The sequence below is a fragment of the Corythoichthys intestinalis genome, chromosome 12, assembly GCF_030265065.1.
Source record: "Corythoichthys intestinalis isolate RoL2023-P3 chromosome 12, ASM3026506v1, whole genome shotgun sequence".
Lineage (NCBI taxonomy): Eukaryota > Metazoa > Chordata > Actinopteri > Syngnathiformes > Syngnathidae > Corythoichthys > Corythoichthys intestinalis.
This window is the reverse complement of record NC_080406.1, coordinates 31,589,351-31,616,102: the sequence shown is the minus strand read 5'-3', so window position 1 is coordinate 31,616,102 and position 26,752 is coordinate 31,589,351. Positions and strand designations below refer to the sequence as shown.

General features: G+C 38.4%; 1 protein-coding gene across 3 annotated transcripts; it reads left to right on the top strand.

Annotated features, from left to right (window-relative positions):
• Positions 1 to 11: 11 nt before the first annotated feature.
• Positions 12 to 26,752, top strand: LOC130926654 (interleukin-1 receptor type 2). Of its 3 annotated transcripts, XM_057851688.1 has the most exons (10): positions 3,525 to 3,539; positions 6,313 to 6,393; positions 6,670 to 6,862; positions 7,165 to 7,417; positions 10,818 to 10,986; positions 11,050 to 11,227; positions 12,601 to 12,708; positions 16,839 to 16,953; positions 20,586 to 20,731; positions 20,954 to 26,752. In XM_057851688.1, the coding sequence occupies exons 3-10, from the start codon at positions 6,766 to 6,768 to the stop codon at positions 21,106 to 21,108; spliced, it is 1,221 nt and encodes a 406-aa protein (XP_057707671.1). In that variant the 5' UTR covers positions 3,525 to 3,539; positions 6,313 to 6,393; positions 6,670 to 6,765; the 3' UTR covers positions 21,109 to 26,752. The 3 variants fall into 3 exon arrangements, with proteins under 3 accessions (XP_057707673.1, XP_057707671.1, XP_057707672.1); XM_057851690.1 differs by lacking the exon at positions 6,313 to 6,393 and having other exon boundaries at positions 12 to 3,539; XM_057851689.1 differs by lacking the exon at positions 3,525 to 3,539 and having other exon boundaries at positions 5,506 to 6,393; positions 6,668 to 6,862.

Genomic DNA, 26,752 nt, shown 5'->3' with positions numbered 1-26,752 from the left:
CGATGTCAAAACTTTCCGAATGTTCACAGATGATATGAAGTTCAGGGAAAATTAGCTATTACTCTATTACTATGGCAACTGGAAATGACAAAATGGTGGATCCAAACTCATACGTGGTAGCCATTTTGTTGCGTTTCCAACCAATCTTAATTTCATCAAACATCAGTAGAAGAAGATCACAAAAACACAATGTGCCCCGTTTGTTTTTGGATACGAAATACACACCAGTATACAGGAGCGGTTTTGGGTTCCTTATGACATCTTCGTTGCTAATCAGTTGTCGTTGCTACTCTTCTAGTTCAAAAGGCGAGAAGCCAATTTCTTTGAAATATCCTGGGATATATGTGAAGGATTTTCTGTAAAAGCACAGATGTCGCCCAGTCGTGTACGCCTTGCTCGTCTACAAGCGCGTATATGCCCAGTTGTGCTAATAAAGTTAGCATTTCCAGTGTGAAATGGCGCGCTTTTTGCTTTCGGAAGGAACTGAAGCAAGTCTAGCCCCGAAGCTATTCTTTTTTTCTGGACGTTGCGTATTGCAGTAAATATTTGGAAAACCTGTTACATAATGTTTATGCTTTTATTTATTTACGCACTCACTTTCTCTTAGCTCACTCGCTGACGTTGCTAATGTCGCTAACATTGTGTGCTGCAGGATGTCCTGTCTATTTTGGTTTACTTTCAATAAACTCGGGGGGGAATCCTATAAGAATGGGATGTCTGTGGTTTACCCAAAACTCTTCATATAATGTTAATTTTTTTGTAACACTTTATTAGACACCGGCGTCGTGAGACTGTCATAGGTACTTATTAATTACAACATGACACTGTAATGAGCATTAATGAATGCTTATGACAGATCATTAAGTGTCGTCAGGTAAATTTTGTCTCTATGTCCAGTCTGCATTTTATACATCTATTCAAAAGTGACATAATTTGCTGGATGACACTTATAACATCTGTCATAAGCATTCATTAACGCTCATGACAGTGTCATGTCATAATTATGTTGCTGTTATGACGCAGGTGTCAAATAAAGAGTCACCAATTTTTAAAAAGTTTTTCTCGTAACGTTTCAAGGAAAAGGTCTATTGTAATGTGAGAATTTGTTCTCAAAATGTTTTACTTAAATTTTTTGCTATACATGTGGCGGAAAACACTCAGGTGGCTTGAAGTTCCGCTCTGAGACCCCCAATTTGGCCAAATTTCAAAATGGTCCTATATGCATGTATGATCCATCATTGGAAAGCTTAAGATCTCAATTTTCTGGAGGATGAACATTTTGAACAGGAGCGAATTAAAATTTTTATTAATTTTTTAAAACCCCTAAACCCTAACTCGAGGTGAGGGCATGAGAGAGCATAATTAAAGATGCCTACGATGCGTACCGTATTTTTTGGACTATAAGTCGCTTTTTTGGGGGAAATTTACTTAATAAAATCCAACACACAGAAATTATATGTCATCTTTAAAGGCAATTTAAAATGAAAATACAATAGAGAACAACATGCTGAATAAGTGTACACTATGATAATATATGATGCATGAACAACGAAATGCGAACGTGGCCAGTATGTTAATGTAACATAACTATTAAGAGATAACTATAGCATAAAGAACATGCTAACAAGTTTACATAACCAATCCCTGCCACTCCAAAACTCAAAAATAAGCCGGACTTTTAAGGAATTTTATGGGTGAAAAACGGTAATGTAACAAGGGTCGTGATGCAAAAATCGCAGACATGAAGGTGTGGTCGAGATTTTCTTTTTCAAATATTTACCCTTTTAAACGTCCCCCCCCCAATTATTCTTTGTTTGGATCGATTACTTCTCATCTAAAATATCAGGGAAAATGCAACTAACAAAAAAAAAAAAAAAAAAAATACAATTAAGCGATAGTTATTAGATATCCGTGACCTATCAACAGACACTATTTTTTTCATTATGACGTAAGTTGTTTAAAAGTTTAAAGTATGCAAGTGAATAATTTTTTAAAGTATTTTTTTTCTAAACTAAATATTAGACATCAAAGATTCTGATGTCAATGATATGGTCAATGAAGCGATATTCATGAGGTAGATATCCGTGACCTTTTTACAGACGCTATTTTTGTCATTGTGACGTAATTTGTTTAAAAGTTTAAAATATGCGAGTGAATTATTTGTTAAGTTTTTTTTTTTTTTTTTTTAAACTAAATATTAGACATTGACCTCATTCTAAGCTAAAAATCATATACATTTCGAATGATAAATATAATTACCTTCTTTTTATGGCTGGATTGAAACAAAAGTGGTTGCACGGTGTCTGTAAATGGGGGTCTCCAGGGTAAAACAGACAAATTAAAACTAGTTCGGGGGCTTAATGCGCCATGAAACTACTATGGCAGCATATTGTTCTATCAAACACAACAGTTCTTTTGGCTTAAAATACAGCCGTTTATTTTAAAGAGGGGTGCAAGAGCAGAAACTATTTTTCCAGCCTTGTCTGTGTTTTCCGCCATATATATATATATATATAGTATTGAATCATGGTCTATTTATAATTCAATATTCCAATTAACATCAAAACATTACCATTATATTTTAATTATCACTTTTTTCGTAAAGTGAAAATTATTGTCAACTATTCAGAATTTCCATTTGACAATGACTTTTTCTGCCATTACAAATTTTACCAATCAACATTACAATTTATTCAGATTACAATATTCTGCTCATTCGTATTTTTCTTGTGCAGTTGCCATTTTGTTTACTTTAAAATTACATAGTGATAACAACAAAAGGCTGTTATATCATGACTTTTTTCATCATATTTCTGTTATTTTTCCATAATATTTTTACCCATTTATGTCACATTGCAACTTTTTCCGCTACTATATATATTTTTCTAACATTTGTCAAATTTTTCTCTCAACCTTACATTTTTCCCTGTAATATTTCGACTTCTCTTTTGAATAGTACTGTATTTCACATAACATGCTCTGTTTTTATCACAACATTAGAACTTAGTCTTGTTTTACGTTATTCTTTTGATTGTCTTTTTCTCTAATACCGTGCTATATTTTTACATAAAATTGCTCCTTTTTTTTCATAGCATTACAACTTTGTGGTTAATTTCTCGTTTGTCTCGTTATGTTCCAACTTGTAATATTACGGGGGGTCCACTTAGCTTTCTGCCATTTTTATCATATCACCATTACTTATTTTTGTAATGTTCCGACTTTTTTTTTTTTATCATGAAACTTTATTTTTCAAAGCATTATTGTTCTACTTTTTTCCTTTTTAAAATCATCCCTCCAAAAATTATCATTCCAAATTTTTTCCTACCCTCATCATATATTCTTAGAATAGTCTGTCTTTGATTCTTCTACCACAACAAAACTGATCCTTGAAGAAATGCCTTCTACACTGCATGCGTGCGTGTGCTTGTGCTGTAGAGTACAAAGTGTTCAATTGGGAAACCTTGGAGTTTACATTCTTGTTGAGTCTATAAAACCTAACTTTTGACAGGAAACTTTACACATACACACACCTGTGCAATGTAAGTACTCTGTTTGAATAATACTGTTATTATTATAGTTATTCTAGTAATAGTATCATAGTAATGTTCACATAGTGGGTATGTGGTATACTATATAGTTGAATAATTATTTACAATTATACAATCAAAAATACTTATTGTTTCTGTACACTTTGTCAGATATTATGAACTCATTCACTACCAAAGACATAAAAACAATGTTGTTTATGATTATCATTTTCTTATAACTAAAGAAGAAAAAAAAAGTAGAAACAAGCTTTTTTATGACGATAGATGGGGATCTAATTTTCTTTTGGTAAATTCTGTGTTCATGTTGCCATATATACAGTGCCTTGCAAAAGTATTCAGCCCCCTTGAATCTTGCAACCTTTCGCCACATTTCAGGCTTCAAACATAAAGATATGAAATTTATTTTTTTGTCAAGAATCAACAACAAGTGGGACACAATTGTGAAGTGGAACAACATTTATTGAATAATTTAAACTTTTTTAACAAATAAAAAACTGAAAAGTGGGGCGTGCAATATTATTCGGCCCCTTTACTTTCAGTGCAGCAAACTCACTCCAGAAGTTCAGTGGGGATCTCTGAATGATCCAATGTTGTCCTAAATGACCGATGATGATAAATAGAATCCACCTGTGTGTAATCAAGTCTCCTTATAAATGCACCTGCTCTGTGATAGTCTCAGGGTTCTGTTTAAAGTGCAGAGAGCATTATGAAAACCAAGGAACACACCAGGCAGGTCCGAGATACTGTTGTGGAGAAGTTTAAAGCCGGATTTGGATACAAAAACGATTTCCCAAGCTTTAAACATCTCAAGGAGCACTGTGCAAGCCATCATATTGAAATGGAAGGAGCATCAGACCACTGCAAATCTACCAAGACCCGGCCGTCCTTCCAAACTTTCTTCTCAAACAAGGAGAAAACTGATCAGAGATGCAGCCAAGAGGCCCATGATCACTCTGGATGAACTGCAGAGATCTACAGCTGAGGTGGGAGAGTCTGTCCATAGGACAACAATCAGTCGTACACTGCACAAATCTGGCCTTTATGGAAGAGTGGCAAGAAGAAAGCCATTTCTCAAAGATATCCATAAAAAGTCTTGTTTAAAGTTTGCCACAAGCCACCTGGGAGACACACCAAACATGTGGAAGAAGGTGCTCTAGTCAGATGAAACCAAAATTGAACTTTTTGGCCACATTGCAAAACGATAAGTTTGGCGTAAAAGCAACACAGCTCATCACCCTGAACACACCATCCCCACTGTCAAACATGGTGGTGGCAGCATCATGGTTTGGGCCTGCTTTTCTTCAGCAGGGACAGGGAAGATGGTTAAAATTGACGGGAAGATGGATGCAGCCAAATACAGGAACATTCTGGAAGAAAACCTGTTGGTATCTGCACAAGACCTGAGACTGGGACGCAGATTTATCTTCCAACAGGACAATGATCCAAAACATATAGCCAAATCTACAATGGAATGGTTCAAAAATAAACGTATCCAGGTGTTAGAATGGCCAAGTCAAAGTCCAGACCTGAATCCAATTGAGAATCTGTGGAAAGAGCTGAAGACTGCTGTTCACAAACACTCTCCATCCAACCTCACTGAGCTCGAGCTGTTTTGCAGGGGAAGAATGGGCAAGAATGTCAGTCTCTCGATGCGCAAAACTGATAGAAACATACCCCAAGCGACTTGCAGCTGTAATTGGAGCAAAAGGTGGCGCTACAAAGTATTAACGCAAGGGGGCCGAATAATATTGCACGCCCCACTTTTCAGTTTTTTATTTGTTAAAAAAGTTTAAATTATCCAATAAATTTTGTTCCACTTCACGATTGTGTCCCACTTGTTGTTGATTCTTGACAAAAAATTAAAATTTTATATCTTTATGTTTGAAGCCTGAAATGTGGCGAAAGGTTGCAAGGTTCAAGGGGGCCGAATACTTTTGCAAGGCACTGTAATATTCTGTGGTGCTTGAAAAAAAGGGAAGTCTTGAGAAAAATTGCTAGGAGTGAATGAGTTTAGTCGTGTGTGTTATTTTTTGCGGCTCAGTGAAAAAAAAAAAAAAACACTTGTCAAATATTGAGATTGACAGTGGGCAAAGAACGCTACCCTGTGGGACGCCAGCACTTAAACTAAGAAACTGTTGTCTGGATGGAAGCTTTCTGGTTTAGTTTTCTTCTGGTTTTCAAGTTTTGTGCATTTTTCAAGTGAAAGAAAACACAGATTCATTTTGTTCTGCTACGAGGATATGGCATTGAATAATTTATTGTTGTTCAACCCAAGGTAAGTACTCCACCGCTTGGAAAGGAAAATGTGACTAAAATTGTTTCAAACAAATGAAACGTGACATCTTAGAAATAGTACAAAATAAAATTTCAATTTGAATTTTACATACTTAAAAATAATGTTCAAAAGACAATAAAAGAATTTTCAGAAATATGAAAAAACATTTTATTGTCTTTTTAACGTCAAAACAATATGAAGTCACAAATAACATCTGAGTTTTCATTAGAAAGCCAAATCTTACTGTTAAATGATATTAAATATTAAATTTTAGTGTTTAAACATGTTAACTTCTTCAGTGACATTGACGATGATACACATCTAATTGTGTGATTATCACTTGTAAATGTCCAAACCATTTGAAGTGGACCCCCACTTCAAATGGATTGGATTTCAAATGCCATCAATGGCAGCCGATGAGGCAAAAAGATAAATAAATTTGTTCCTCTGGCCAAGATGATCCCTGCCACTAATTAATTTATTCACTAGAAGACATCTAATCCATTTGAAACGGGATTGTAGCAGCCCTTCCACTTTAAAAGGATTGGACGTCTATCACCGTCACAGCCAGTAAGTTAAAAACATCATTTCTAATTGTAAAATTCATAGCTAGATATTGAAACACTGGAAAATCTTATTTTTTAAAATGTTGAAATCTTCTCAAATTCAAGAGAATTATTAGCAAATGTGTACAATGGCATACTGTTATGTCTAAAAACAAAATCAAAAGCCCCAAAACAAAGGAAAAGTTTCCAGAAATTCTACTAATTCAAATTCTATGGGCTCCTAAATATAAATCAGTTTGCTGTTTTTTTGTGTGTGCGTGTGTGTTTTGTGTAACGAGAGGAAACGGAAGCAGAAGTAAATGACGACCGCTGAGGTCAAACACTTCTACTTAAGAGTCAAGTTTGGAGCGGGAACTCCAGCGAGGTGCCGGTGGTCATGTGGGCAATCTTCGCGCCGCTGATGCTAACCATAGCGTTAGCCGTAGCATTAGCTCATGGACAAATATTGCAGCTTCCGCCGATGCCGGTCAAAGGTGAGCCGGCTCCAAAATCAAACATATTTTCACTTTGTCATTTTGCACATAAAAAAAGACAAAAACATTTTTAAAAAGACAAGAAATTTTGTTTTTTTTAGCTGGGATAGGCTCCAGCACGCCCGCAACCCTTGTTAGGATAAACAGTTCAGAAGAAGATGAGAATTTTCATATGTTAATTTTGTTTTTGGGGGATTGCTTTCATTTGAAACCTGATTAAAAATATTCGTGGTGTTGGTGGTAACTCGTTGACTGCCATCTACGGTGATTAATGAGTTACATTATTCTTATTTATGCAACAGATGGCTGTTTTTTGGCGGAGTCCGAGTTGGACTTGTTCCGTTTGGAGAATGAAGCGGTTGAGGTGTCATTTCCTTTCTTCCGGACGGCCCTCAAACGACGGCTTGTAAATCCGCCCGACGACGCCTACCGCATCGTCAAGGGCGACGGAGATGACAGCAAAGACGGTGAAGGTCGAATCAAGCGGCTTGGCTCGAACTTGTGGCTCCTTCCCGCTCGACCGTCCGACTCGGGCAACTACACCTGCACCTTCAGGTGACAACTTAACTACTTCTATTTCATAAATGTTGCAAAGGAAAAACGATGTTTTTCAGTTTCAACCCCTTGATGTCTGAATTTATTAACAAATAATGCACACATCATATTTGTGGGAGTAACATAGACGGAGTTTGACTTTTGGGGCAGGGGGGGGCACAACATGTTGATGACCCGGAAACACAGTGTCAGCAATAAAATTAAACTTTATACAATATTTATAATAATAAGTTCACAGTGAGTGTTTTATTGTTTCCCATCATTCTTGAGGGGAATTCTAAATCAGGCTTCTTAGGCAATACTTTTTGCCAGGATCGTCAACCATTGAATACGTTACACCGGCCGGTGTCATGCCAGTGTAGTTACCCCAGGTAAAAATTGTATCCCCTGGGCGGAGCCATATGGAGGTAGATTTGTGTCCTTATTATTCAATTAAAAAAAGTTGCTTCAATAGAAAAAAAAAAGTTGCTTCAATCAAAATATATATTTTCAACCAAAAAAAAAGTCACTTCAATTAAAAAAAAAAAAAAAAAAGTTTGAATGCAAAAATACATTTAAAACTAAAAAATGCACGTGAAAGCTATTTTTCTTTGATTTTTTTTTTTTTTTTTGGGGGGGGGTTGAATTCAAGTTTTTTTTTTTGATTGAAGTAATGTCAAAACTGTGTGTTTGAGCCACATTTTTGGCTAGGTCATTTTTGTCTTTATTATTCAATCAAAAAATAAAAAATAAATTGCTTTAAAAAAAAAATTAAAAAGAAAAATCAATCACAAAAAGAGCAATTTCAATCATGGAAAAAGTTTTTGAATGCGAAAAAATATTTGAGATTGAAAATTTTGCATTTGAACACTTAATTTTTCATTGAAAAAGTTTTCTTTGATTGAAGCAATCCTTTTTTTGTTTGGGCCATATTATGGGTAGGACAGTTGTGTCTAAATCATTTAATCCCCTAAAAAGCTGCTTCAATTAAAAAAAAAAAAAAAAAAAATTATATATATACTGGACTGTCTCAGAAAATTAGAATACACAATATTCTAATTTTCTGAGACAGTCCTGTACATTAATCCACCATTTAAAGCAGGGGTGTCCAAACTTTTTGCAAAGGGGACCAGATTTGGCGTGGTAAAAATGTGGGGGGCCGACCTTGGCTGACGTCCTTTACATAGAACAATATACAGGACTGTCTCAGAAAATTAGAATATTGTGTATTCTAATTTTCTGAGACAGTCCAGTATATATATATATTTTTCAATCAAAGAAAAAAATCAGTTGAAAAATAAAATCCCTAACACTCTCCTAATTTTTTGTTGTTGTTGAAAATTATATGCAAGGCAAATGATCGTCTGCGTGGCTAGTCACATGATCTGTTAAAAAAATAATTTTGACCCATTATAAAAACAACATTTTTTGTTAATTTCATTTATTTTTGTTGGAGTTTATAGGAAAGTCAATTACATGCAATGACACTTCATGCCCATCAGGCCCCCCCCCCCCCCTTAAAATCCGCTTATGGGGAATACATACGTACTCTACCTGAAAATAATAATATTAATATAGTAGAACATAATCCCTGGGTTACGACATACTCGACTAACGCGACTTCGGCTTAACTACGCCGGTGTCTCGTCCGCCATTTTGTCTCCAGTGTTTTTGGTTTTTTTTAAGTCGCATAAACAGTACCTTATTGTACCTCAGAGTCTCACATTTTTTGCTTTACTTTATTAATATGACGTGTTCTGTCCTCACTAAGGGTGAAGTTGTTCACCATTCCAGACAGCAAACAAGACAATTGTGCTTTTTGAAGCTTTTTACTAACTTCACTTTTGACAATTTTTTGACAAGCTGTAACACACATACAGTGGTATGAAAAAGTATCTGAACCTTTTGGAATTTCTCACATTTCTGCATAAAAACAGTGTCTGCTTTAACTAAAACCACCCAAACATTTATAGGTTTTCATTTTTTCATGAGTATAGCATGCAAACAATGGCGGGGGTGTGGGGGGGGGGGGTTTAAGTAATTAACGAATGCGCTGCACAACCCACTCACGCATTGTTGCGTTCAATCTATGAAGATGCCGTTTTACCATTAGATAGCGCTAAAAGGCAGCGTATAATGAGTAGAGAGAATTTTGACAGCCTTTGGAGCCATTTTGTATGTAGCTAAAGCCTTACAATACCGCTCTCAGGAATTAAAAATAGCGTGGGAGGCAATGTAGGGGAAGAAATGTGGTAGTTGATCATTTTCTTAACACCTGATGTTTTTTCCCAACGCAGAGAAAATATACAGTATATCAATTGGGGCCCCTACGCACAGTCATGGTTGCACTTCCCATCATGCATTTGGGCAGCAGTTAAATGGCTGCACTATCATTTACTGAAAGCTCAACAAATACACTAGATGGCAATATTTAGTCACAATATACAAAGTCACATTTATCCCTTAAGAATTACAAGTCTTTCTATCCGTGGATCCCTCTCACAGAAAGAATGTTAATAATGTAAATGCCATCTTGAGGATTTCTTGTCATAATAAACAAATACAGTACTTATGTACTGTATGTTGAATGTATATATTCGTCCGAGTTTTAATAACTTTTTTCTTAATGCATTGCCAAAATGTATATGATAGGGAAAAATTATCGGGAATGATTGGAATTGAATCGGGAGCAAAAAAAAGCAATCGGATCGGGAAATATCGGGATCGGCAGATACTCAAACTAAAACGATCGGGATCGGATCGGGAGCAAAAAAACATGAACAACCCTAATTAAGATTTGAATGAGGCAAAATAACATGCTTTTTCTCTCAAATATATTGTTATTATCATTTGTTCCGGATATACTGTAATTATTTTCTGTATAAAAATTAATTTGGTGTTCAAAAAGTCTTTTTTCAAATTTGAGTCTTGAAAAAGAGGGGGGCGTCTTATAATCTGGGCCGTCTTATAATGGGGCCAATACGAAATGTTCAAATATTGCAATTTAAATTCGCTAATAAAATCCAGACATTTATTCTGGAAATTTTCAAAATGTTTCCTCAGGTGTTTTTGAACACAAAGGTTTGAATCGAATGGTGCATGAGCGATTTTTAATTTTTGGGGGCATGCTGCGTGCTACTAGTACTAGCGTTGCGATCGACTGGTCGATCGCGATCGACGTAATGAGCAATCCAGATTTAGCCTATTAATTAATTAGGTTCATATTGCTGAGAAATGTAGCTCTGACACCCGTTCACCCAATCTGTTTGGTCTTATTAATATCCTGTTCCCAGCAAAAAAGTGTACATGCAAGTGATGCTGTTATATCGCCCCTATCAATGTTGAGACCAAACCTACGCCGCTGTAATCACAATAGCAAAACATTGTTACAAACCAAATACGGCGTTTGTGGTTTTTGTAGAAACACAACCTATTGCGTCCGCGGCACCGTTTCACTGCATGTGTACGCGGCGGCATCAGTGGACGTGGATAAGCTGTCGTATCTGTACGACGCCACCGTAGGAGAAGATGTCACGCTCAGATGTCCTGCGGGGAATCTGGTCTCGCGGACGAGTATCGAGTGGTTCAAGGTGAGACGCGGTGGACTTTTAAAACTTATAAGTTATTTACATTACCTCGTTTGCCGTCGTCAGGAGAATTTGGGCAGCAGCCTCCAAAGCAATAGGTGGCAGACTTTGGGCCACGACGCGGCTAAGCTACACATCCCGGCGGTGGCGCATTCGGACGGCGGTCTGTACACATGTCGCCTTAAGGTGCTGGTGGAGCGCCGTGCCTTCACACTCACCAGGACCATTCGGCTTCTCGTCATAGGTGAGTCACCGTTGTTTAGGTTTTAGTTGGTTGCTTTTCTTTTTTTGAAAAAAAAAAAAAAAGTCTAAATATCTAAATATTTATTTTATTTTTTATTTTATTTTATTTTTATTATTCACATTTTTGACTAATCATAAATGATTTGGTTTGTTTTTTAAAAATATAATTTGCATTTTAGCACTTAAAAAGAAGTTTCAGACTTGTGCAAAGTTATCTAGACATTTTATTTTTTTATTTTTTTTTTTTGCGTCTAAACAATTTCACTAAACTAAGAGTTGACTTGAATCCTCAAAATTATTCATATAAATTTCCTTTTTTTTCCCTTAAGCAATCAGGCAACAAAAACTAACCATTTTTGAGGGATTTATTTTTCACATTTTGTCAATACTTTATGTAATGAAAAAAAAATGAGGTTCCTGTTTGAAACACTATGAATTTAGAAATAACCAGAGGTCGGTAGAGTAGTCAAAAATTTTACTCAAGTAAGAGTAGCGTGACTTTAAAATAATATTACTCAAGTAAAAGTTTTCATACAAAAAATGTACTCAAGTACAAGAAAAAAAGTATTTTCTCAGAAGAATACTCAAGTGGTGAGTAACATTGTGAGTAACTGCCTATGCTGTTTAATTTTTTTTTACTAAACAATGGTAACTTGGTGCTGAGAAAAAATATCTATATGAACTGTTATTATACGGTACTATAACCTATTACTTTAAGCCAAACGAAAAAAAAAAATCATTGAATTCTGGCGAGAGAAATTTTTTTTACAAAAATGAAGCATTATTCGTCCAAAGAGCATGAGTGCCCTCTAGTGGAAAAAAACATATTTCCTATTATAAAACTAAAAGGAACATATGCCAAATAAAAACGGAGAGGGATTAAACAAATACTGTACATAATTTTTTACTGTGCTTTAAAGACGTCATGTGATTAAACAGGCTGGCGTGATCATAGAACAGCAAGCTTGAGTCTGATTGGTAAAACAGGGTCATGTGATTATTGTTGCGAAGTGTCATTGGTGAAACTGGTAAAGCCGCTGTGTGTCTCTGGCAAGAAAAAAGTACAAATCTAATACATAGAATAAAGAGGAAAATATAATCGTTCAAAAGTTATGGGTAAAACTAGTATTTATTCTTCACAAATCTACTCAAGTAAGAGCAAAAAAGTATGGCTTTGTAAACTACTCTTAGACATACATTTTTCACAAAAAGTTACTCAAGTAAATGTAACAGAGTAAATGTAACGCGTTGCTACCACCTCTGGAAAAAATGAATGTGATAATGAATATTCAGCCAATTAAACAATAGAGATACCATGAGTGACTAGTAATATTTATTGAAAAAGCATAAGTGTTACTCAATGTCCTGTTTCAGGCCCGGAGCAACACACGTCAGCAGAGCCCAATTTATCGACGGCTTTGACTCCGGCACCGCCACTGATTGCTTGGCCGCCTAACGGTAGCGTCATCGAGGCCTCTCACGGTAAGCCAGCGATGCCTGTGCCCATTTTAATAATCATTTGCTGCCAATTCAAAAAATGGACTAGAGGTCTATTGATAGCAATGGCAGTGAAACGACAGGATAAAAAAAAAAGTCTTAAATAGCATTATTATGTGAATTAGAGTCATATTTTGAGACGATTCGACTATATACAACAATTTGGCAAAGCGCAGATGATGAGAAATTAGTATTTTAAGTCGCTGTTTAGCCACACCTAACATTATAGGGCCCTAGCGTCCTCAACAGGTGGACGACGTTAGCGGAGTCACAATTTCATCTGATTTACCCTAATTTTCGGGCTATAAGCCGCTACTTTTTTCCCTCATTTGGAATCCTGCGGCTTATAGTCCAGTGCGACTTATTTGATGATTTATTTGGGTTAATAGGTAAAACTTTTTTTGAGAGCGGGATCATAAGAATGTCATAATTATGACATGACACTATCATGGGCATTACTGAATGCTTATGACAGATGTCAATATGTGTCATGTGGCATAATATGTCACTAACTCCATTTATGTCTAGCTCAGATCTTTTACGTCCATTCAAAAGTGAGATAATTTGCTGGATGACACTAACCGACATCTATTATAAGCATTCAATAATGCTTATGACAGTGTCATGTAATAATTATAACAGTATTATGGCACCACTATCCCAAAAAATGTTACCAAATACAATAGCTAGCAATTAATGAAACAACTGGAACAGTTACTGAAGAAATAATTAGCACAGAACATTAATTTTGATTGTTATTTACATCTGTAGTGCCGCAATGCATGCTAGGAGGAATGTTGGATGACAACAGTGTTGACAGCAGGTGGCAGCAGAGGTTGACTGTCTCCCCCAAGGGAGCAGTGATGGCCAAATCAAGATTTTTGAAACAATAAGGCTTTGCAGCCAGTTGGTTCAAAGCTTCATGGTGGTACATTTGGTTTCATGACAGTCTTATAATGCCTTTGTCAAATGAGGAAAACTGTGGCTTATAGTCCAGTGCGGCTTATCTATGAACAAATGCCGTTTTCGTGTCAAATTTGTTGGCTGGTGGCTTATAGTCAGGTGCGCCTTATAGTCCAGAAATTACGGTATGCAGCCCATTGAGGGGGGATTATTCACAACGAGGAAAATGCGACGAAGATAGCCGCAAAATGTCAGTGTTTCAGTCTCTCTACTCCAATATTTTTACAGGATATTCTTTTTATCCAAGTATTTTTCCCTAATAGCTAAATAAATGGTATGGTTTTGACAAATAATAGTCTTGAGCTAAATGGAATATGAAATAATTAGGGCTGTCAAAAATATCGCGTTAACGGGCGGTAATTAATTTTTTAAAATTAATCACGTTAAAATATTTGACGCAATTAACGCACATGCCCCGCTCAAACAGATTAAAATGACAGTACAGTGTAATGTCCGCTTGTTAGTTGCTTTTTGGTGTTTGGCACCCTCTGCTGGCGCTTGGGTCCAACCGATTTTATGGGTTAGTACCATGAGTGAGCATGGTGTAATTATTGAGATCAACAATGGCGAGCTACTAGTTTATTTTTTGATTGAAAATTTTACTAATTTTAATAAAACGAAAAAATTAAGAGGGGTTTTAATATAAAATTTCTATAACTTGTACTAACATTTATCTTTTAAGAACTACAAGTCTTTCTATCCATGGATCGCTTTAAGAGAATGTTAATAATGGTAATGCAATCTTGTTGATTTATTGTTATAATAAACAAATACAGTACTTATGTACCGTAAGTTGAATGTATATATCAGTCTTGTGTCTTATCTTTCCATTCTAACAATAATTTAAGGAAAAATATGGCATATTTTAGAGATGGTTTGAATTGTGATTAATTAATTTTTAAGATGTAATTAACTCGATTAAAAATTTAATCGTTTGACAGCCCTAGAAATAATAAAAATGCATTTATTCAGTACGACATGGCAAAATTAGCCCAGATCATTTAACACGGCGGCGGGGTTGTCGATTGTCTTTGCCGATCGGCAGCCCGCCCAGCGGCGAGCAAGTTAGAGCTCGTTGTTTCCCCGCTGCGGGCAGAGGGCTCGTTTGCGGGGAAGCAGCTAGAGAGTACCGCTGGACAAATCGGCAGACGTCGGAGGAGCGCGTAGCTGCAACATGGTCAACACGAATATGGCGTAAAATAATGCTTTACTACACGGCGAAGACGTAAACAGTGAGAGAGCGGCGTGCAGTTGTTGTGCAGCTAACATGGCAGGATGTGTCTGGGGAGAACTTTTCCACATGTCCATCCATGATCAAATGTGAGTAAATAGTTCTTTTTTTAAAGAAACTTTGTAGTGTTTACTTTGTATTCGCTGTATTCACGGCCATTTTTAACACAAAGTTGCAATTTCTGATGGGGTTGAAAATTTGACAGAACACCTGGCACACAAAGAGGGCAATAAGCCGAGTAGAGCGCTCTCCCGGTAGGGGGGTGTGCGGCAAGATGCTGGTGCTTGGCCAAGTGGCATTCTCGGTGGACAAGGAGCATTATCAGCCACAAAATGCAAGCCACCTCCGTATTAAAACGTGTGCCATGATCCCAGTATTTGACATAATACAAAACACGATTTTTACTCACCTCGTAAATCCAATGGTCCCACAGTTGTCGCACACTTGTCTTGGCCGATTAGCGAAGGCTTGCCTCAGTGGTAGAGTAGTTTTCCCCCAACCCAGAGGTTGTGGATTCAATTCTCTGCCCGCATTCATCCTTAACCCGAGACTGAAGCCGGAAGTCACTCATTTTAATGGCGCGGGATTCAAAAGTTTAATATATAAAATGATCACTTCCACACACATCCAAGCAGTCCATTTCATTCAGGAGCATAAAACACCGCGTGAAATATGAAATAATCATGCTTTTTGGTGTCATACGCACTTAGTATGAGAACTTTTATTTTCCAACTGGAAAGCTTTGATGGTGTTAGGTGTTTTTTGGCCTCTTCCTGTTGAATTCAGGGCATTTTGTTTCCTGTTAATTTTAAATCACTTCTGTGGGACAATACAGTGTCACTTCCTGTTGATTTCGGGTCACTTTCTGTTAATTTTAGGGCAATACTGAGTTACTTCCCGTTGATTTCGGGGCATTTTCAGGTCACTTTCTCCTTATATGCGGCATTGTTAAAGCACTCCCACAATAATGGGACTCAAGCGAAACACATTATCTCATCCACTCCCAGCCATTTTCACCGGAGCAAGGCCCTTTGCTCCCGGCCGTTTTACTGGATTTTGACTGATTTTGCAAAGCCCACAGAAAATTCTGTTCTATTGCTATGTAAACATGGAACCCACCAAAAGAAAGATTAGACCCTCTTCTTTCAGCAGAAAAAAAGTAAATTCATATCTTTTTCCATTCTTTAGAAATCAGCATTAGAAAATAGCTTAGTTTGAGCAATTTTCCAATTTCTGATGAAAAACCAGGAATTGAGCATTTTGTGAAAGCATACATTTCAAACATAACTTTGACTTATACACAGCTATTTTTTGCTTTAGTTACATCCCAAAAATCTGAATAATGTTTTCCTTTTACAAAATAAGATAAACAACAAGACTAATAGACCTTTTGATAGCAAAGTAACAATTTATTTACACATAACTAACTGAAAGATGACACTGATCTGGCCACGACAGCCGGTTAAACTTTTCCCTCATCGTCTGTCTCATAAAGATGATTTTTTTTTTTTGAGTCTCTGCGGGCTCTGCTCACAAGCAGCACGGACTCAGTGGTCCCGGTTGTTCTGCTCGGTCGTCCACTGCCAGGCATCCATTCGGTCGTCTTCCGCCTGCGCCCGGCCGTGCGGCTTGGCTGTTCGTTGCCGTTGAATCGGGTTGCGGGTCTTACCAAATGCACTACTGCCCTCCAGTGGCCAGTTTTATTGCTTTAAAATGGATTTTCAGCTTTGTGCTTTGGAGCTAAATTGAATCACGACCCAGAGATGTGTTTTTTGAAAAAAAAAAAAAAAAAAAAAAAACGTAAAAGACGTATTCATACGTCTTTGGGACACTGAAACAATTAAAACTAGAACGTATTTATACGTTTTTGGGAGCAAATGAGTTATGAGCGCCTTTTGACATCTTTTATTCTGTTTTAAAGGTTCAGCACTGGAAGTGACATGTGTGGTTTTCACGGGGTGCGACCAGAGCGCCTCCACCATTGTGTGGTGGACAGCAAGTGGCTTTGAAGTGGAAGCATCCCCCCACATAAGGAGGTATAAAGTCCTTCCTTCAAGTCAGGCTTTTATGTTAAAACAAAAGAGTCCAAACTATGTGGCAAAATATCATTGATTATGGCCCACACAAGAAGTTTCACACAAGAATTCAAACTACATTCTGTTGCAATTCTTAGCTTCGACACTAGATGGAACTAGTCACTTGAACAGTGCCTCTCTATTGTCAGGGGTCAAAATTTGACAACATTTTGAAATCAAGGTCAGAAACTGTGAAGAAATTTACATAATGAATGAGACCAGTAATAGCAGAGTTGTCATGACCCTCATTTTCATGCGATACAGTGGGGTAAATAAGTATTTAGTCAACCACCAACTGTGCAAGTTCTCATACTTAAAAACATTACAGAGGCGTGGAATTGTCAACATGGGTAAACCTCAACCATGAGAGACAGAATGTGGAAAAAAACAGAATATCACATTGTTTGATTTTTAAAGAATTTATTTCCAAATTAGAGTGGAAAATAAGTATTTGGTCACCTACAAACAAGCAAGATTTCTGGCTGTCAAGGAGGTCTAACGTCTTCTAATGAGGTCTAACGAGGCTCCACTCGTTGCCTGTATTAATGGCACCTGTTTTAACTCATTATCGGTATAAAAGACACCTGTCCACAATCTCAGTCACACTCCAAACTCCACTATGGCCAAGACCAAAGAACTGTCGAAGGACACCAGACACAAAATTGTAGACTTGCACCAGGCTGGGAACACTGAATCTGCAATAGGTAAAACGCTTGGTGTAAAGAAATCAACTGTGGAAGCAATTATTAGAAAATGGACGACATACAAGACCACTGATAATCTTCCTCGATCTGGGCCTCCATGCAAGATCTCGACCCGTGGCGTTAAAATGATAACAAGAACGGTTAGCAAACATCCCAGAAAAACACAGGTGGACCTAGTGAATGACCTACAGAGAGCTGGGACCACAGTAACAAAGTCTACTATCAGTAAAACAATGTGCCGCCAGGGACTCAAATCCTGCACTACCAGACGTGTCCCCCTGCTGAAGCCAGTACACGTCCAGGCTCGTCTGCGGTTCGCTAGAGAGCATTTGGATGATCCAGAAGAGGACTGGGAGAATGTGTTATGGTCAGATGAAACCAAAATAGAACTTTTTGGTAAAAACACAGGTTCTCGTGTTTGGAGGAGAAAGAATACTGAATTGCATACGAAGAACACCATACCCACTGTGAAGCATGGGGGTGGAAACATCATGCTTTGGGGCTGTTTTTCTGCAAAGGGACCAGGACGACTGATCTGTGTAAAGGAAAGAATTAATGGGGCCATGTATCAAGAGATTTTGAGTGAAAATCTCCTTCCATCAGCAAGGGCATTGAAGATGAGACGTGGCTGGGTCTTTCAGCATGACAATGATCTCAAACACACAGCCGGGGCAACAAAGGAGTGGCTTCGTAAGAAGCATTTCAAGGTCCTGGAGTGGCCTAGCCCGTCTCCAGATCTCAACCCCATAGAAAATCTGTGGAGGGAGTTGAAAGTCCGTGCTGCCCAACGACAGCCCCAAAAGATCACTGCTCTAGAGGAGATCTGCATGGAGGAATGGCCCAAAATACTAGCAACAGTGTGTAAAAAGCTTGTGAAGAGTTACAGAAAACGTTTGGCCTCCGTTATTGCCAACAAAGGGTACATAACAAAGTACTGAGATGAACTTTTGGTATTGACCAAATACTTCATTTCCACCATGATTTGCAAATAAATTCTTTACAAATCAAACAATGTGATTTTCTGGGGTTGTTTTCCACATTCTGTCTCCCATTGTTGAGGTTTACCCATGTTGACCATTACAGGCCTCTCTAATATTTTCAAGTGGGAGAACTTGCACAATTAGTGGTTGACTAAATACTTATTTGCCCCACTGTACAGTGCCTTGCAAAAGTATTCGGCCCCCTTGAACCTTGCAACTTTTTGCCACATTTCAGGCTTCAAACATAAGGATATAAAATTTTAATTTTTTGTCAAGAATCAACAACAAGTGGGACACAATCGTGAAGTGGAACAAAATTTATTGGATAATTTAAACTTTTTTAACAAATAAAAAACTGAAAAGTGGGGCGTGCAATATTATTCGGCCCCCTTGCATTAATACTTTGTAGCGCCACCTTTTGCTCCAATTACAGCTGCAAGTCGCTTGGGGTATGTTTCTATCAGTTTTGCACATCGAGAGACTGACATTCTTGCCCATTCTTCCTTGCAAAACAGCTCGAGCTCAGTGAGGTTGGATGGAGAGTGTTTGTGAACAGCAGTCTTCAGCTCTTTCCACAGATTCTCGATTGGATTCAGGTCTGGACTTTGACTTGGCCATTCTAACACCTGGATACGTTTATTTTTGAACCATTCCATTGTAGATTTGGCTTTATTTTTTGGATCATTGTCCTGTTGGAAGATAAATCTCCGTCCCAGTCTCAGGTCTTGTGCAGATACCAACAGGTTTTCTTCCAGAATGTTCCTGTATTTGGCCGCATCCATCTTCAGGTCAATTTTAACCATCTTCCCTGTCCCTGCTGAAGAAAAGCAGGCCCAAACTATGATGCTGCCACCACCATGTTTGACAGTGGGGATGGTGTGTTCAGGGTGATGAGCTGTGTTGCTTTTACGCCAAACATATCGTTTTGCATTGTGGCCAAAAAGTTCAATTTTGGTTTCATCTGACCAGAGCACCTTCTTCCACATGTTTGGTGTGTCTCCCAGGTGGCTTGTGGCAAACTTTAAACGAGACTTTTTATGGATATCTTTGAGAAATGGCTTTCTTCTTGCCACTCTTCCATAAAGGCCAGATTTGTGCAGTGTACGACTGATTGTTGTCCTATGGACAGACTCTCCCACCTCAGCTGTAGATCTCTGCAGTTCATCCAGAGTGATCATGGGCCTCTTGGATGCATCTCTGATCAGTTTTCTACTTGTTTGAGAAGAAAGTTTGGAAGGACGGCCGGGTCTTGGTAGATTTGCAGTGGTCTGATGCTCCTTCCATTTCAATATGATGGCTTGCACAGTGCTCCTAGAGATGTTTAAAGCTTGGGAAATCTTTTTGTATCCAAATCCGGCTTTAAACTTCTCCACAACAGTATCTCGGACCTGCCTGGTGTGTTCCTTGGTTTTCATAATGCTCTCTGCACTTCAAACAGAACCCTGAGACTATCACAGAGCAGGTGCATTTATATGGAGACTTGATTACACACATGGGATTCTATTTATCATCATCGGTCATTTAGGACAACATTGGATCATTCAGAGATCCTCACTGAACTTCTGGAGTGAGTTTGCTGCACTGAAAGTAAAGGGGCCGAATAATATTGCACGCCCCACTTTTCAGTTTTTTATTTGTTAAAAAAGTTTAAATTATCCAATAAATGTTGTTCCACTTCACGATTGTGTCCCACTTGTTGTTGATTCTTGACAAAAAAATTAAATTTCCTATCTTTATGTTTGAAGCCTGAAATGTGGCGAAAGGTTGCAAGATTCAAGGGGGCCGAATACTTTTGCAAGGCACTGTATATGACTACTCTGCTATTGCTGGTCATCGTTGACAAAAACCAACACTGGTGCCCGTTTTAAAAGGACATTTTGTCACCATGCGGTCTGTGCTGTCCACACAGGGAAGGGCGCGAAGCGTCGGGCTGTTGGGTGAACGCGACGCTTGTTGTCCGGGCGATGACGGATGAAGAGGCAGGGGCGGAGCTGACATGCCTGGCTGAAAACCGAGATGGAAGACGCCAAGTCACCGTCACGCTGCGCTTGCAAGGTGAGGCCGTGAAAATTGATCGCCAGGTTAACTCTTCGACAGCAAAAGACGTTCAATCCATTTCAAGTGGGAGGGCGGCAGCGACTGAACATTCGCTGCCAGGCTGCCACCCTCCCACTTCAAATGGATTGGACGTCTACTCGTGATGAACTCACTTTAACGAGTTAAAAAGGCAGATTTAGAAAAGTCAAGTAAGGTTCGCAACAATGCTGTTTGTTACAGACTCAAGCGGGACGTGGCTGGTATTTGTGTGCGTTTCAACTTCCTGTTTTCTGGTGGTGGTCTCCGTCTTCCTCTACATTCTGCTTGTTAAACCCAAACTCAAGAAGAAGAGGAAAGCGGACTACTTCCTGACACGAAACAGCAGCTCCTTCTAGGAACGCTCTAATACTACTGTATATAGACCCAACTCACCAACGTCACAGAATGACGTGTCGCTGTATCCGGCCGCCATATTGTCCGTCTTTGTTTATCCGTATTCTCAATGGTTTCAATTTGTCGTGCAATTTATAGTGCAATTCATGGAAGCCCCGGTGCTTTCAGACTCTGTAAACTCATTGGATGCGTTGCATAAAAGGCGTTATGTGGAAAAGCTTCAGTCTATCCATTCGCCAGATCCATATTTGATGCCTAAATCGATATTTTTCGACCCGCTGTCTTCGCCCTCTCTGCCTGACATCTGCTACCCTGATATCTACAACTATCTTGTCCACACAAAATCAGACTATTCTCACGAAAGTTTGAAAAACAAAAAAAGCAGCACTCTAAGCAACATTACACCGTGTGACCCTTTACTTCCAATTTCCTAAAATGGCGACAATCAATTAAAAAAAAAAAAGTTGAATGCGATGGCCGACGCTTCAAGGATAGGTGGATATTGGACTATTTCTTCAGTAAAACACGCAACAACTGTGTCTGCCTCATTTGCAAAGAGACAGTTGCTGTTTTCAAAGAGTTCGATGTGACGCGATAATGATATTACCGAAGCCGACACGCTGACATGTATGACAACATTACAGGGAAGATACGCAGCGAGAAATTATAGCAACTTGAAGCTAGTTTAATTTCACAGCAGCAGTATTTCGCAAGAGCCCGAGTGTCGAAAGAGAACACCACAAAGACGAGATTGTTGAAATTTTGAATTTAAAAAAATAATAAAGCAAATGTGACACACAGAAGGGCTTGCTAACATTTGTTTAAATATATTGTACTATGTAAATCAGCCAAGGTAGCGCCCCGCATTTTTACCACACCAAATCTGGCCCCCTTTGCAAAAGGTTTGGACACACCTGTTTAACTGATGATCTGTAGACGAGGCCAGCTTCTTTTACTTGGTACCAGCTAAATATTATTCAAAATGTAATGATGGTGGAAGAAATAAGCATCTTGAATTTGAAACTGTATGTTGTCGGCGATTAGCCTCGCAATGATCTTAATTGTGGTTGTCAGCCCAAAACCCTCTAAATATATATTAAATGCATCTTACCAGATATAAAATGACTACTACATAATCCGTGGTAATCGTTTGGAGCCCAGTTTTCTCGTTGAATTGCAGCAGTCCATCTCGCTCTCCTCTCCGGGTCTCTCGGAATACGGTAGAACTTCAAGTCTCTCCGTCTATCTTCTCTGTTATTGCAACCAACCGCCACACACGCCTTCACCATTTTATTAATGTTAACGAGCAGAAAAATACGCCATAATAGACCCTACCCACCGACGTCACAAAACCACGTGCTCGCTGTATGGTTCCGCCCACTTGTCCGTCATTTTGTCTCTGTATTAGCATTGGTTTCAATTGATCGAGGAATTTAAAATGCATTTCATGGAAGACCCGGTGCTTTCTGATGCCGTAAACTCACTGGATGTGTTGCATAAAAGGCGTTATGTGGAAAAGCTTCGTTCTATACAGTCGCCAGATCCATATTTGATGCCCAAATCGATGTTTTTATACCCACTGTCTTCGCCCTGTCTGCCTGACATCTGCTACGCTGATATTTATAATTATCTTGTCCACACAAAATCAGCCTATTCTCACGAAAATTTGAAAAACTTCAAGAGCTTGGAGGCTTATAAATACTTCGTTGCTGGTTGGGTGAAACAGGTCCTCGTCCACGAAAATTTGGCAGGAATCTATCTTGTGCTTGGAAAGGTGAGTTACGAAATTTTCAATCCAAAATCTTTTGTAATTGCTAACATCCACTGTCAAGTCTAATGTATTTCATGTCATTTGTCAATGGAGTTAAGGCTTTTAATGTTTATATGGTTTAGTGATAGCACTCTCACTACATACATACTTGTATGTTGTCGGCGATTAGCCTCGCAATGATCTTAATTGTTGTTATTTGTCAGCCCAAAACCCTCTAAGTATATCTTAAATGCATCTTACCGGATATAAAATGACTACTACATAGTCTGTGTTGGGATTTGCTGGGAGATGCCCAGTTTTCACGTCGAATTGCAGCCGTCCATTTCGCTCTCCTCTTTGGATCCCTCGGAATACGGTAAAACTTCAAGTCTCTCCTTCCATCTTCTCTGTTAGTGCAACCAACAGCCACACACGCCTTCACCATTTTGATTATTAATGTTAAGGAGCAGAAAAATACGCCGTAAATAGGAGGAACGTACGTAGCCGTAACAGGTTAACACTATGTTTTGACGGACAATTGGGCGGTACCATTCAGGAGAGCGGAGTTGTGACGTCACGTGGGTAGGGTCTATAGGAGGAATTTACCTAGCGGTAATGCGTCAGCACGACGAGTAGACGGACAATATGGCGCGGAGGTGTGGTTGTGACGTCATGTGAGTAGGGTCTATATGCTCAGTAGATGGCAGTACTGTTTTTAAGCCCCGCCCAGAAATGTTGACGATTGTTAGTCATCATCGTTTACAATAATTGTTTTTTAATTGATTTTTATTTCAAATATTTACTTATTTACTTATTAATTATTTCCGTAACATTTCAATGTCAACGATGACTGTAAAGCTCTTTGAAATAGGGCTGTCGAAATAAATTTGACTTGGATACTGCATTTTTCATGACTATTACATTGAAAATATGGAAAGGAGGATTTTAACAGATGTGTGGAATGAAAAAAAAATCATTTATATCTGCAACAACATGAAAAATTAATGTGTTGGAAGAAACCTGATTACCACTATGAAATTAGCACAATTTTTTTAATTATTCCCTTTTAGAAGATTTAATGACTAAAGATACTTTTAGGAACGTAGGTATTAGAGTGGAAATTAGAAATTACAGTGGAAAATAAGTATTTGGTCATTACCAAAAGTTCATCTCAATACTTTGTTATGTACCCTTTGTTGGCAATAACGGAGGCCAAACATTTTCTGTAAGTTTTCACAAGCTTTTCACACACTGTTGCTGGTATTTTGCCTCATTCCTCCAAGCAGATCTCCTCTAGAGCAGTGATGTTTTGGGGCTGTCGTTGGGCAACACGGACTTTCAACTCCCTCCACAGATTTTCTATGGGGTTGTGATGGGGTTGTCACAGGTTGAGATCTGGAGACGCGCTAGGCCACTCCAGGACCTTGAAATGCTTCTTACGAAGCCACTCCTTTGTTGTCCCGGCTGTGTGTTTGGGATCATTTTCATGCTGAAAGACCCAGCCATGTCTCATCTTGAATGCCCTTGCTGATGGAAGGAGATTTTCACTCAAAATATCTCGATACATGGCCCCATTCATTCTTTCCTTTACACAGATCAGTCGTCCTGGTCCCTTTGCAGAAAAAACGCCCCAAAGCATGATGTTTCCACCCCCATGCTTCACAGTGGGTATGGTGTTCTTCGGATGCAATTCAGTATTCGTTCTCCTCCAAACACCAGAACCTGTGTTTTTACCAAAAAGTTCTATTTTGGTTTTATCTGACCATAAGACATTCTCCCAGTCCTCTTCTGGATCATCCAAATGCTCTCTAGCGAATTGCAGACAGGCCAGGACGTGTACTGGCTTCAGCAGGGGGACACGTCTGGCAGTGCAGGATTTGAGTCCCTGGCGGCGCATTGTGTTACTGATAGTAGCCTTTGTTACTGTGGTCCCAGCTCTCTGTAGGTCATTCACTAGGTCCCCCCGTGTGGTTCTGGGATTTTTGCTCACCGTTCTTGTTATCATTTTGACGCCACGGGGTTGCATGGAGCCCCAGATCGAGGGAGATTATCAGGGGTCATGTATGTCTTCCATTTTCTAATAATTGCTCCCACAGTTGATTTCTTCACACCAAGCGTTTTACCTATTGGTGATTCAGTCTCCCCAGCCTGGTGCAGGTCTACAATTTTGTCTCTGGTGTCCTTCGACAGATCTTTGGTCTTGGCCATAGTGGAGTTTGGAGTGTGACTGACTGACGTTGTGGACAGGTGTCTTTTATACAGATACTGAGTTAAAACAGGCGCCATTGATACAGGTAACGAGTGGAGCCTCGTTAGACCTTGTTAGAAGAAGTTAGACCTCTTTGACAGCCAGAAATCTTGCTTGCTTGTGGGTGACCAAATACTTATTTTCCACTGTAATTTGGAAATAAATTCTTTAAAAATCAAACAATGTGATTTTCAGTTTTTTTCCCCCCACATTCTGTCTCTCATGTTTGAGGTTTACCAATGTTAACAATTACAGGCCTCTCTAATCTTTTCAAGTAGGAGAACTTGCACAATTGGTGGTTGACTAAATACTTATTTGCCCCACTATATGTCCCTACCGTCCCAATGCAAACCTACGGCCTTACTTGTTTCATTGTGTACGGCAATGTGAAGAAGTTTTGGGATCAGGTAAAAAGTACTCCAGAGGGAGTGGTTTTAAAAGACCTTCCACTTGAGCCAAAGCTTTTATTGTTGGGATTGTTTCCAGTGGAACAGAATTACAGTAAAAATGAACATACTCATATTTATCTTGATTTAACAATGGGAAAAAAAACGTACTGCACCGGTTTAGAATTCGAGTCACGGACCAAACCAAGCAGTGGATGAATCAGATGCTATCAATAATCCTTCTGGAACGTATGACACACAGGGCAAACAACATATTTTTGAGAACTTGTGGGTACCTTTTATTAGTTATGTCAAGAAGATGAAACTAATATGAGGATTACTGGATCAAGCTGAGGACTTTAATTTTTTGTTTATGTAGGCGGGGAAGAATGAAAAATAGAAAAAAAGGAAGTTGGAGGTTAATCATGATAGAGGAACATTTGTTTATTTGTATTGTTGGTGTGGTGTTTAGTGATATTTTTTGATCGTGTTAATTATCACTTTGAAAATCAATCAAAATGCTGTGTGAAGGAAAAAATTGTTTTTTAACATAGCTGCAGAAAATGATCCCTTTATAGGGCAAGTGATTATTTTTAGTCATATGCCATTTCTCAATTTATTGTTATTTTATTAGATGTTTTTTTTAATATTACAAATGAATGAGATTATACACGAATCAAATTTGATTAAAAACTATTAAAATGAATAACAATAAAACTAAATTGTACTTATAATCCCAATAGAACTCTAAGTAAGGAAAGGCAATGCAAATTTATTCACAATTTAACACAAGGTTATTCAGTGTGCTTTACACTGCTAGCCAGAAGTATTGGAACCCCTGCAATTCTGTCAGATAATGCTCAATTTCTCCCAGAGAATGATTGCAATTACAAATGCTTTGGTAGTGATATTTTCATTTATTTTGCTTGCAATGAAAAAACAACACAAAACGGGGGGTCAAAACTTCAAAAATGGACCGGACAAAAGTTGACACCCTTTGAAAAATCAAGTGATGCTTCTCTAATTTTTGTAATTAACAGCACCTGTTACTTACCTGTGGCACATAACAGGTGGTGGCAATACCTAAATCACACTTGCAGGCAGTTAAAATGGATTAAAGTTGACTCAACCTCTGTAATGTGTCATTGTTTGTACCACATTGAGCATGAAGAAAAGAAAGAACACCAAAGAATTGTCTGAGGACTTGAGAAGCAAAATTGTGAGGAAGCATGGGCAATCTCAAGGGTACAAATCCATCTCCA